Source organism: Vigna radiata, unplaced genomic scaffold (genome assembly GCF_000741045.1).
Source record: "Vigna radiata var. radiata cultivar VC1973A unplaced genomic scaffold, Vradiata_ver6 scaffold_23, whole genome shotgun sequence".
NCBI classification, from domain to species: domain Eukaryota; kingdom Viridiplantae; phylum Streptophyta; class Magnoliopsida; order Fabales; family Fabaceae; genus Vigna; species Vigna radiata.
The window spans coordinates 235,768-248,990 of NW_014541837.1; the positions used below are offsets into that span (position 1 = coordinate 235,768).

Genomic DNA, 13,223 nt, shown 5'->3' on the forward strand with positions numbered 1-13,223 from the left:
GTAAAAATGTAAGTGATAATCGATTATAGCTTGTCCATAATCGATTATTCCAATTAAAAATACAAGGTTTAAGATTTTCCTACTACATCCAAACTCTACAAGTTGCTTTTTAAATAAATCTAATGTTCTCTTTAAATAATACTTCTTGCAGCATCATCAAAACAATTCTTCAAGTTTTACCAATGCTCCTTATTGGTAACAGTAATGACCGAACGATGACAATTAAAAAAGAACGTTTAGTCATAAAGAAACTAGTATAAGATCGAACGATTTACAGAAGAGTTCTAATTTAAAATCAGAATTGAGAAAAGATATCGTCCTTGGTAAAAGTTATGAGTATGCACCCTCACTACTTCTATCAAGACATTCTTTGTTCTCAAAACTTTTGGGTTATATCTTAAAGTTTGACCATCTAGACTTGGATAAAATGATATAACGTACCATTTAGACTCATCCTTCCACAGGAAAGACATGACAAACCTGTAACTCACAGGTCATCCTAAGGACAAACTGCCCTGATACCATAATGTAACATCCCAAAAATTATATGCTAAATATAATATAACAGGATATATCATTATAGTATGGTAAGCAACTTCAAAATGAAAATGATATAATAGTGTTTACATTCATCCAAGATGAGCTAAAATTTTAAAACTCTAAATACATAGGAGGTCTCTCAAAATAACAGAGAAGTTCTAAGAGAAATCCTATGGATTAAATACAACATCTAAACTACACAGTTCCTCAAAATATAAACATCTGAAGAGATCCTAAAAGAATCTAAGAGCTAGGGGCTAGGTCCTCTCCCTCCAAAGCCTACTCCAGGGGAACATCCTCTGCCTCTGCTCACATCCAAAGGATTGGATGATCATCGCAAGGAGGAAGGCAAGCACATACAACTCACACAATGCAAGGGTAAGCTAGGTTAAAAAAACATACAAGATAAGTCCAAATTTAAACTAACATATGTATAACAACATGCACACAAGCAATCAAGTAAACATTCTATCAGATTATACATTAAATGGAACTAACTATCATGTTATACAATCACACACAATATGCAAGGACTATAACACAAAACAGACTAAGACCGAATGCATTTTGTTGATTCCAATAACCGACTGCGTGATTTGACCATCCGGACTAGTATGAAATGTTGAGTTTCAGGGGTTTGTGCACTTGTTGTGGCTCTACTGCTTTGCAAAGCCATTGCCGAGGGGTTTCACCCGATCACACACAAGTGTAAGCCCTTTACCGAATAATAGGCCTCCACGTAGCACCTATTACTAGGACCTCCTGCTATTCTCACCACATGATTCGTCACTCTCTAATTGAGCATGGATGGTCATTAGAATGTCAGGATAAATCCCATCTGGAACTCCGGCCATTCATACGGTCAATCACAACAACTACAGGGCACCACCATGTAACCTCCCTTGGGGATCATGGAATTACGTCCAATAACCATACTTTTCACTTTGAAACTTATCTCAAGACATGAACCACCAATTACCATGACATTATCACATTGAATCCATATAAAACCATGTACATGTAACTCTTCAACTTTAATTTGCATACAAACATATATATAACACTAATTACACTTCAAAAGACCACCAACAACCCAAAACCTAGTGAACTCATACTTAGACAAGGAAAATGACTTGTAAACCATCACCAACAGTTCCGGAAGGGTCAAAAACTCCCAGAACGACCTAAAGAACGTCCAGAAATGATACTCGGAACCCCAAAAACCACCGAAAACTGTCTTGGATGATTTCCTAACAATAATAATCGATTATTACATATGATAATCGATTATTTACGTGAACTTTGAAGAAAACATGACATTCCGACTAAAATAATCGATTACCAAGTGGGATAATCGATTGTTCTTATCAGTTTTTGACAGAAACCTGATTTTTCTGGTTTTAGTGCATCTGGGACACTTTGATGAGTTTCTAACACTCCCAACTCGATCTATATGATGAATAAAAGTTGCCTAATTGATTTGAACACCTCCAAACCTCATTATCTAGTGGTTATGCATTATTTGTATTCAAAAACTTAACATTCATTAATTTAAGGACTCTATTCTAGATTTACCTATTAGAAATTGTTTTTACTCATTTTGACACTTCTAACAAGTCAGAATTTACTCACCTAAACTGTCTCACACGTCTAATTCAGTCCATGACTCCTAACTCTCAAAACCACTACCTCACTTCCTCTAATCTAGCCTAAAACACCATAATCAACTTAACCTTTTTATTAGCAACCTGCATAACATAATTCACTGCATTCAAACACTCAATTGCCCCCACAGATAAACACGAGGCTTTCCAAAGTGCTTTGTCCTCACTCGCACATTTTCTGGGAAAACTTCCCAGAAGGTCACCCATCCCTAAATTACTCCAAGCTAAGCACGCTTAACTATGGAGTTCTTATGGGTTAGGCTACCGAAAAGCAAATGCATTTGTTGATATAAGTAACCAAATTAATTTCTTTAAGATATCCTTCAACCGTATAGTCTCATACCTATACAATCTTTAGATCTCTCTCATTCAGGTGTATGTTCGATCCGTCCATGTGTCCCTTCCACTGGAAGCCTGCCAGGAGTCGCTCCTTGTCTGTGCCTCTTGCACTCCATGCTTCTTGCACCGGCGATCACTCCCCGCCCTCGTCAATGCCTGGGTGTCACATGCCCACCAGCTTCCGCTTGGTTCGTCCTCGAACCACACCGTACTGGGAGAGGCTAGGCTCTGATACCATTTGTAACGCCCCGACAACTTATTCTCTGCTATAGAACCCAACCTCTACCTCATTTTATTTTTCATGCAACGATAATCTTCCCTTTCTCTTCATTTTATCATGCGCTCCTTTATTTCTCACTTAACCACTACCTCCACATCGTGACACTCTTATTCCTTATTCCACCTGACTCCTTCTATTCCTATCAGTAACGAACCAAGGGCCCTTCGGCACACTCCCAACACCATGCTCTCCTGTAGAACCGAAACCCTTCCCATTCACATTACCATCACCATTAAAACTCCTTATCACTCCAACACACTCTTTTTATTTTCTTCCCGTGCAAGACGCCTACCACCCTTTCCCCTTACTTTTCTTATCTCACATCAGATAGCACACACTTCCTGCCTCCCCCGCTAGTACGTAACCCTTCCCTTAAAACCCTAACTCCCACTAACAACCACTAGGTCTCTTCCATATTCTTCTTTCATTAAATCTACTCTGATTCCAACCCCTCCTTCACTCACGTAAACCCTTTCCTCGTTCCTACCAACATCAACATATAATACACCACCCACACTAGTCTCTGTATTACAACAATCGGCACAAGAAAAACACACTCCCCCTAGCCTAGAATCCAACTCTGCATCCGAGGACTTACACCCAAGAGCCCCACGGTTTTCACAAGAACAACATATTACAAGTTTCACATACACATTGTTTCACATTTTCAAACATAATTATAAATCATGCAACTTTAATTCACTAGAGAGAAAATAAAAACCTAGCTTCCCTTACCTCTATACACGACCAAGCTCACAGGATGATCCAAATAGCCTCTTGCACCGTGGGAAGACTTAGAAATGCGTACAAATAATCAATTGATGATAGAGGACAGTTTCTTAGAATTTAACTCAACTAAGGAAAGGAAAATGACACCAAAAGCTACATGCAACTGAACTCGTTTCATGATTCTAACCCCAATTGCAAAAAAAGGACGAAAATACTTACTAGATGAAGAACTCCAGGTTGATCAGTGAAGATAGAGAGTTTCCAGCACTCAAGTATCACTTAGAAATTACCAATTGGGAAAAGAAAACAGTTTTTAAACTTCGATTGAACTAATAATTTAAAGAAAAGGAACCGTTAAGCACATGCAAGATGGAAAATTGCATGGTAACAGTTCAGAACATGAAGGAATTTGGGGAAGACCTATCAGATGAAAAACACTAAACTAATCGGTTGATTCCGGAGCTCACAACGTCGGGATCACTCAAGTGTTTTCTGTTTGAGATTGAATTGATTCAGTGGAGAGAAATTGATGAGAGAAGATAAAGAAGGAGAAAAGGAAGCTCTGAAGAGGGGTGTTGGCTGTTCAGAAAAATTATATGAGCTTGTAAAGTGTTTACAAATAAAATCCTTATGTTCCGAAACATTAGCTCACACCACTGATCTGCTGCCACACGTACACTATCAAAGTTATTCTTTCTTTTTTCTTTTTTCTGAGTCCTTACAATATACACTCTAACATCCCAAATATTATATAGACATACATATAATAGGATTCAACTATTATAGTACGAGAAAGTAGTTAAGAGTTAATAAAGGACAGTATTAAGCATACAGTCATCCAAAATATGGCTGAAATTTAAAATTTGATACAAGTTTAATAATTCTCCAAAATACCTGACCAACTAAAGATTTCAGGATGCCTAAAGAGTGTTTCCAAAAATATAGAACACGACAAAACAAAAGCTAGAAAAGATCCTAAGAACTGGAAGTTGTGTCTTCTTCGTTCTCTAATGCTCACTCCAAGGGTACATCATCAGCTACTGCTCACATCCAAAGGATTGGATGATCATCGCAAGGGGGAAAGGTAAGCACATACAACAAATAAATGCAAGGGTAAGCTAGGTATAATAAAAATAAAACATATTATTAATCAAGTATTTCAAGCATGTAATGACAATAATACAACACAAACTGTAAATGAATGCATTTGATTGATACCAATGACAGACCACGTGATTTGACCGTCAGGACTAGTATGAAATGTCGAGTTCCAGGGGTTTGTGCACTTGTGGTGGCCCTACTGCTTTGCAAAGTCATTGCCAAGGGGTTTCACCCGACCACACACAAGTGTAAGTCCAACCAAACTCATCTTGGCCCATAAATGGAGACACCCAAGACTAGGACCTCCTGCTATTCTCACCACATGACTCATCACTCTCTAATTGAGCACGGATGGTCATTAGAATGTCCAGGTAAACCCCATCCTGAACTCCGACCATTCATACGGTCAATCACGACAAACTACAGTGGCACCACCATGTAACCTCCCTTGAGGATTGTGGAATTACGTCCAATAACCATACTTTTACTTTGAAACTTAACACATGAACCACCAAATACCATGACATTATCTCACTGAATCAATATAAAACCATGTACATGTAACCCTTCAACTTTACTTTGCATACAAACATATATATAACATTAATTTCACTTCAAAAAAACCACAAACGATCCAAAATCCAATGAACTCATACTTAGACAAGGAAAATGACTTTGAAACCATCACCAACAGTTCCCGAAGGGTCTAAAACCCCCAAAACTACCAAAAGAACGTCCAAAACGGACATCCGAAACCCCCCAAACTATCAAAAACAAAAGCAACAGCAGAAAAGGGCGCCCAACGCCCTTTAGGGGCGCCCCAGCGCCATAATTAAGCTGAAACAGCGTTGTAGGGCGCCCAGAGCCTCTCAGGGGTGCCCAGGCGTGGATTCTGCAGATTTTGCAGAACTCACCCACTCTCATTTCGTTTTAGGCCTTTTGATGGATTTCTAATCATTCTAACTTGAACTTTAGGTGTAGTTAAACTTGTCTAAAGGCTTATAAACATTCCTAACCTCAATCCCTAACAACTATGCATAGATTTACACTCAAAAACCTCATTTCTCTCAACTTATGGACTCAGATCTAAATTTGACACTTAAAGACTGTTTTTGTTCATTTTGACACTTCTAAGTGGTCTAAACTGGTCAAGACTCTCTATGACTCCAACTTCCAAATTTGACTACCCTAGTTGCCTTAATATAGCCTAAAACACCTTGATTTGCTTAAATTTTCTATCTAGAATCCTATATACAGAATTTCCTCCACCCCATCATTCCAATTCCAGCATCATATCACAACCATACAAATTCATAAGCAACCATTTACAGAATCACAATTTGTAGAATCAAATAACATATGATCTCATACACACATACAACCCAATTTTAGTTCAAATAACACAATCTCACCAAAACATTTCACATATGCATTATTTCACAGATTTCACATAATAATCCTAACTCATGCAACTCTAATTTATAAAACAAAACAAAAATTCTCAGTTTCCCTTACCTCTTAGTCGAACAGCTCAAGACACAGGAAACCCCTAAACGCTAAATTTCACTTCAAGGAAGACTAGAATCACCTGCAGATTGCAATTTGGTGATGGAAGACATATTTTAGAGCATGGTTGAAACTAAAATTTGGGGGAAACAAAATCAATTACATGCAAACCCCAATTGTTGCATGATCCCAGCCCCAAAATTGCACGGAAAAAGAATTGCAACTTACCAATTGAAGAAAAGGGAAATTGATCGGTGGGTTTCGAAGTCCTCTATGCTGGGAACACCTGAACACCTTCAATTCAAAGATTGAATGGTTCAGTGTGAAGAAATTGATGAGAGAAGGTAGAGCCCTGAAGAACAAGTTTTCTAGAGAGAGGGTGTTCTAAGCAAATGAACCAGAGATTTCAAAAAAATCTATTTTTATAGTCCATGGGTCTTTAAAATCTTATTTCAAAAGCTTAGGACACCTGTCCCTCTTGATTTCATTTTTCAGATCCCTACATACACACTTGACTTTGGTGAATATAAAAGTTATGAATGTTAAAATTTAGAATCTTTTTTATCTTATTTTACTTATCAATAAATTTTATAATTTTTAATATTGATAAATATTTTCATTAATAAAATTTATTGATAAAATTGGTCGATATTCACTAAAATGTTTTTTGGTAAATAAAATTTGTCAGTGCTAAAGTTTTTGTTTCTATTGATTACATTACTCTCTTTAATTATTAGAAACTTAAATATTAGGATTTATGATTATCTGATATAAAAAAAAGAAGAAGAATAGATTGAATGTGATACATACTTTCTCTTCTTGTATTGGAGAAAGTAAGAACTTTCTTTTTATTAAATAGAAAGGTCGGGGAACTAAAGTTTCCTGAAAGATTTAATTTAATCTAAATTTGGAAGTCCTGTTTGTTTCTTCTGGTAATTTAATCTGGAATAAGTAGGTTGCAGAGTGGGATCAGATTCTCTGTTGGCTTTTCTTTCCCTTAAGCTTCTGCAAGAGAGGAATTTCATCAAGTACCAGATTCACAACCATTCAGCCGCAAGTTATTCCAAAAGAAACTTCAGTGCAAATGCTTTTCAATATTCCAAAGAAAACAATATGATAATTTACAATTTGCAGAATCAATCCCTTTTATTATCCAATTCCAAAGAAGCAGAATGCTAAACTAATATTTCCTACATTAGAAAACAATTGGTTTTCCTCTAATAAACAAAGTTGGCAAGTCAGTAGCTAGGTGCTTCTTCCTTCAGCCAAAAAGAGCAGCATGCAGAAGCACATTCCATGTATCAGGCAGTCCTGGAAGACACCAATGGCTGCAATCAGTTGCCATGATCCCACTGTACCCTTCAGGATGTGCATCTTTCCTGTACTGTGACAATGTAGTCACATCCAGAAAATACACTGGCTTCTTTATCCTACTCAAAACCTTGTTCACTATCACCCAAGCCATTGGTGTTCCTGCAGGGTACTTCAAACCAAAGAATGGTTCAGTCTCACTCATGCAAGATCTTGCTGGTTGGTTCCAATCTTTCCCCCTAAGCACAACATCAAACACCCACCATGCACAATTAGTAAAACCATCAAAAAAACATCTCCGTTAACAAATATAAGACCACTTTTAAGGAGGTCTTCACATTTAACCACGTCCCTTTGATCTATATAATAAAAACTGGATCTTTACATTGGGGTAGAGAAAACTTACTCATAATGCACAGGAGAAATTCCCAGAAAGAAGACTTTGGTCTGAGCTGGATTCACGTTGATGTTAACCCATCTTGCCCAAGTTGTCAAACCTTTGTAGAATAAAATGAAACGGTTCATGTCTTTGTACAACTTGTTACCCTCTTGAACATAGTCCCACCTGCAATCCAGCAATACAACAAGCAATTATTTCTCATCCCTGATTAAGGGAACTGATTCTGATCATGATTATGATATAATGATGTGAAAGATGATCCTACGGCTGTGAACTCCCGGTGTGGGTCCACCAGTGCCACGTGTTGAAAACTAGCACGTCCATTCCTCTCCAGGCATCACCGCTCTTGATTGAGTCAATCTTCAGAACCTTTCCAACACTCTCACGGTCAAGGTCAACCAAATATGGTGTGCGATACAGAAATAACTCAAGGCCATAGTCCTGATGAAAACAAAATAATTACAATTATAAGAATAATACAGTGAATAATTTGTCTATGTTTTGTGTGGGTCCACCAAAGTTTGTTTACTTCCTAAGAAACTTCCCTACCACATTATCAAAGGATGTCTTTATTGTTTCAAAGTGTTAAAAAGACTAATTAAAAAGGACCATGGAATAACAAAAATTTGAAGAAAAACAAAAATCCCTGACTTTCGTAGATAGAATTTATATAAGAAAAAGTCGTGCAAGCAGAGAACAGCGTATGAATCAAGCCACAAGTGTCAAGTGGTCCAATTCGGAACTAATCTAATTAAGAACAAAACTACAAATTATGTCTACAATCCTAGAATTACTGTTGCTGTCACATTTTTTTAACTATATAATCTGCACATGTTATGAATATAAAACATATATATTACTATGACCCACTTCGACTTTTTTTAACTTTTTCTTCAATCAACCCCGTATGTAAGATTATACTCGTAATGCTTGTGTAAATTGCTTTGAATCTCGTATGGGGTTAGCAAAAATCAAACTTTCAATCATTGCAGATTCGGAAACAGAGAAAAATGAGTTTTAGCAGAGTAAAGCTTTGTTCATAATTTAGTTATTACTAATGATGATGGGTGTTGGATGCTGTGGAATTCCAAGCCGAGATTGATGACTTGATGTCACTAGACACACAGCAAAGATTTGAATACAAAACTAGATGTCCAACATTCATCATTGCTAATTAAGACATTTGTTTACCAAATTTCTACACAAAGCAAGAAAGTGCTGACAATTTGGATCACAAACTCAAAGTTTTGATGGTATCTATACACACACAGTCACAAAATACAATACCAATGAATTGGTAACATTAAATGCTGCACCTTTTCATAGAGACTTTTTACTTTAAATTAGCATTCTGCTTTGATAATGAATACAAAACAGTAACAATAAAAGTTACTGTCATTTTAGCACACTTGATTAACTTAGTTTATTCTTTAAAATAAAAAAGTCCAAGTTAATCATTGAATATGTAAAAGATGTTACAGTTCCATCTTTAGGCCATTTTAATATTAAAATGTAATTTTGAAAACCCATTTAACAATTGTTAGATTATAATATTCAGGAACCTAATCAGATTTTGTCAAACAGCTCAGACATTGGTAAGAAAATTATGTGAACGTTCAAAAAAATGGGCTGGATTGAAAGGGTAACAGCTCGAGTAAAGTGTAATTAAAGCATTTAAGGGAAACATTTATTATTGTTCGTGTTAACAATCAAAGGTGTCCCCTGCAAAAGAAGAAAGACGCCACCAATCACGTCGCAAACTTTATTTTGGTGCTTCACAGCAACACACAAAACAAAACCCATCTCGCCGGCTCTCGCACCAAATCATTCATCAATGCCTCGGTTCCAGTTCAACACTTCGAGAAAATAAATCACATTTTTCAACTTTCTGAGGGAGAAAACGACACCACTTGCATGGACATAACTCAACACCAAACTCCTACCACCCCAGTTCAATTCAAAAAATGGAAAGAATATATATAGAACAGCACAAGATTGAAAACTAAAAACAATAGCTTAAATAATATTTACTTTAATGTTTTAAAAAAAAGTTGTAAGTTTTAGTCTCTGCTATTAATTCTAATGTGACTGATATAGTGTTGTTAACACCACTGCAAAATCTTGTAGCCAAACTTTAAAATAAAGACAACAATGGAATCAATTGAATAGTTGAACTTAAATAATAAGAATAAGAATAATAGAACTAGAAAACCAACCTCAAATGTGATTTTGGAGAGAGATTCTTGCTTTGTGAAAGTGGTTCTAGAGTGAGGCACCGAAGAGTGAATCATACAAGCCAGAGAGTTGAACTGGTTTAAGCTCAAGGAGTCACCGACAAACATAACCTTCTTGCCTCTATACTTAGCCAGAAAGTCAAATGCGTTGAAGCTGTTGACACAAGACATGAAAATTGAAAAGGGTTGAAGCAGAAGATGAAGAAAATATGAAGTGCGAAAGTGAAGGTTGGAAGTAGGTGGTACCTTGGTAAAGGACAAGAGAAGGGTTGCCATCTGTATTTCTGATACTGTGTGTCAGGGCGACCGTACTTTTGGCAGTTGAATTGTGGATCTATGAAGGGACATGTAGAAGGGTCGTAGAGAGGGTAGGAAGAGTCATACACCCATTTTCCACGGAACAAGTTGCATCTTCCTGCAAGTTTTCTGCCACTGCTCAAACTGGAAACATTGGCATTCAAGTAGGGGTCAAATTCCTGAGCTTTTGTTTGGAAGGAAGTTAACACAACAGATAGACACAACAACAGGGTTGGAAACAAGAAACCCATGTTAGTTTGGGGTTTCGTTCCTTACTGCTACTTTCCTTTCCCTGTGTTATGTTGAAGGAAGGAAAAGGACGAGGAGTGCAGAAAAAGTTGTCTCTAACAAAGCCTTATATAATGTTTATTTTTGTGTTCGTTTGTAGCTGAGAGAGGGAGAGAGAGAGATGGGGGTTGAAGAATGTGAAAACATGACACCTTTTTCTCTCTGCTCTTTTTCGGTTTGTATTATTGTTACGTGTTATTTCATTATTTGTTTATTTAATTCAGCTGGCGAAAACAGTGCAATTTTGGATGGATTCTTTAACAGTGTCATGTGGTAGGGATGGATCTAATCCTCATCCTTGCATTAAGAATTCTTTATCAATATTTAGTCAGAAAAAATAATAGTCAATTTTTCTCAGCAGTTTTGTAGGATATTTCTGTTTCTTAAGCTTATGGAATTTATATTTTAAATCTTTAATTACAGCCATGACTTCTGACTACAACATTGTAGTTTATGGATGTATTAACTACATGGTCATTTCAAATGGTTTTGAATGTGCATTTTCTATTACCCATGTATTAGATCAATTTAAAACCATTTTATCAGTATTCCTTTATGTGCAATACCAACCTGAGTTAATTATCTCAGTGCATCACGTTATCAACTTTGATTTGGGGTTCAGATCATAGAGACAGAGTATATCATGGTTGACCAGAAAAACAGTTTTTTTATCTTTCAAGTGTTGAATGAGGAGAACATAGCATGCATCTCATGCAGAAGATAGGTCTCCTACCAAAGGTGTTAGATGTTGACTATAGGCTTAGCACAGTTAGGCAACTAAGCACATCTTGAATCAAAAATATGGCTGTGAGCTAACACTGTACGTGTTTTATTTTCCTTTTTTGGTTCATATAACTGGAATGATTTCATAAGTCACTGTATTCTTGATCTCCTCTGTTTTATAGTAATGAGTGACATACAAAATTCACAAGAGAAAATATAAGAACTGGTTGGTTGGTGGTTTGCTTCTTCTTTAACAATAAATCATCCCAAGGAGTTGCAAAATATGAATTATGATTGTGAATTATTGTTTAGGCTGTGATTATAATCCTTTTAGGTGAGATTGGCTTGTGTCTGTACAAATTTTAAAATCATATTTTACGTATAAGCTACTCCAATATTATGATATGCCTGTGTAGTTCCTGCTCTGAAGTGGTGACTGAAAAGATGCTCAAGTGTTGCAGTAAGAGTTAATTGGTAACAGTAGCTACCATTAAGGATTGTTTTTAAAATAAGGTATTTATATTAACTTTGATAAGATTTTTCATTAAAAATTAAATTTTAAGTTGCTCTTAAACTTTTATATTTTCTTATTTAGATGTATTTTTATTAAATTAAAAAAATTAAAACTTATATATTTTTTGTATATTAATTTGATAATGTCATATTGTATATTGCCACCTTATCTGTTTATCATCACTTGGTTAAGATGAGTGAAATTTTATAACTAATATAAAATGATAACGTACAAATTTATTTTATAAATAAGTTTTATAAAATTGAATTAGATTTAAAGTTAAAATGAATTATAACTTATTTCAATCAAATTTGTTATTTGTTAAATATATTGTTTGATTTATTATAAATTATTATCGAACTATTTATTAATATCTAGTTTTACACAAATAATAATTAATGTCTAATTTTATTCACTAAATATTATGAAGGTTTAATATCTATTTTGGTCTCTTGATTTATAAGGTATGTTCAATGTTGTTATCTCTTTTTTCAAAAGTTCACTAACATCCTACTTTTGGCAAAAACGGTCCACCTTAATCCTTTCTGTTTTCATGGCTGCACCTTCGTTTTCCCCTGCTCTCAATTCCCTCTCCCTCTTCGCCTCTTCCCGCTTCTCTCTCCTCCCTTCGCCGCTGCACACCGTCTCCCTCCTCTTCGCCAAACCCCAACACCACCCCTCTCTCCTCTGCGCCAAATGCAAACCCTCTGATGACATCGACACCTTCTTCTTCGACAACGTCAACCCATTGGAAGACATTGACTTCAACCCCCCAGAGCCCCTAGAGGGATTTTTCGCCCCTCCCTCCTTTGACAATGGCCCCCTCGAGACAGAGGACAAGATCGCCACAACCTACGAGGAGCTCCACCTTCAGCGGCGTTTCTGTGCTTAGGAATGACATCTTCGAAACGGACACCCTGATGAAGCAGGACAAGGGGTTCGATACTAGCACGAAGAAGGAGAAGGTCTGTGACAGGTTCGAAGAAAGGGTGGTCCAGGTGAGGAGGGTGATGACACTTGGGTTGGAAGATAGTGAGGTTTTTTATCCTAGTAAAACAAAATTGAATAAACATAAATAAAAATAGGTTAAATTATTTCTGATGCAACGTGTGATTAGGGATTAGGGTTTGGGAAAAGGGGATTAGGGTTTGGGAAGCAACGCGTGATTATGGATTTCACAGCAGAGAAGAAGGAATCAGAGAACAACAGTGTCAATAACCTCGAAAACGCTCATCAAATGTTCGATTCTTCTTCTCAGCTAGCATTCACACTTGATTCAAGCAGCAAAGAAACTTAA

The 13,223-nt window shown here is 36.4% G+C and overlaps 1 protein-coding gene and 1 pseudogene across 1 annotated transcript; one reads left to right on the forward strand and one right to left on the reverse strand.

The window, feature by feature from the left end:
* Window positions 1-7,217: 7,217 nt before the first annotated feature.
* LOC106778615 (protein trichome birefringence-like 39) lies at window positions 7,218-10,815 on the reverse strand. Its single transcript, XM_014666595.2, has 5 exons — window positions 10,351-10,815; window positions 10,087-10,258; window positions 8,136-8,311; window positions 7,877-8,035; window positions 7,218-7,709 (listed from the first exon to the last, which is right to left on the reverse strand). The coding sequence occupies exons 1-5, from the start codon at window positions 10,650-10,652 to the stop codon at window positions 7,421-7,423; spliced, it is 1,098 nt and encodes a 365-aa protein (XP_014522081.1). The 5' UTR covers window positions 10,653-10,815; the 3' UTR covers window positions 7,218-7,420.
* A 1,556-nt stretch (window positions 10,816-12,371) lies between these two features.
* On the forward strand, window positions 12,372-13,223 carry LOC106778501 (annotated as a pseudogene).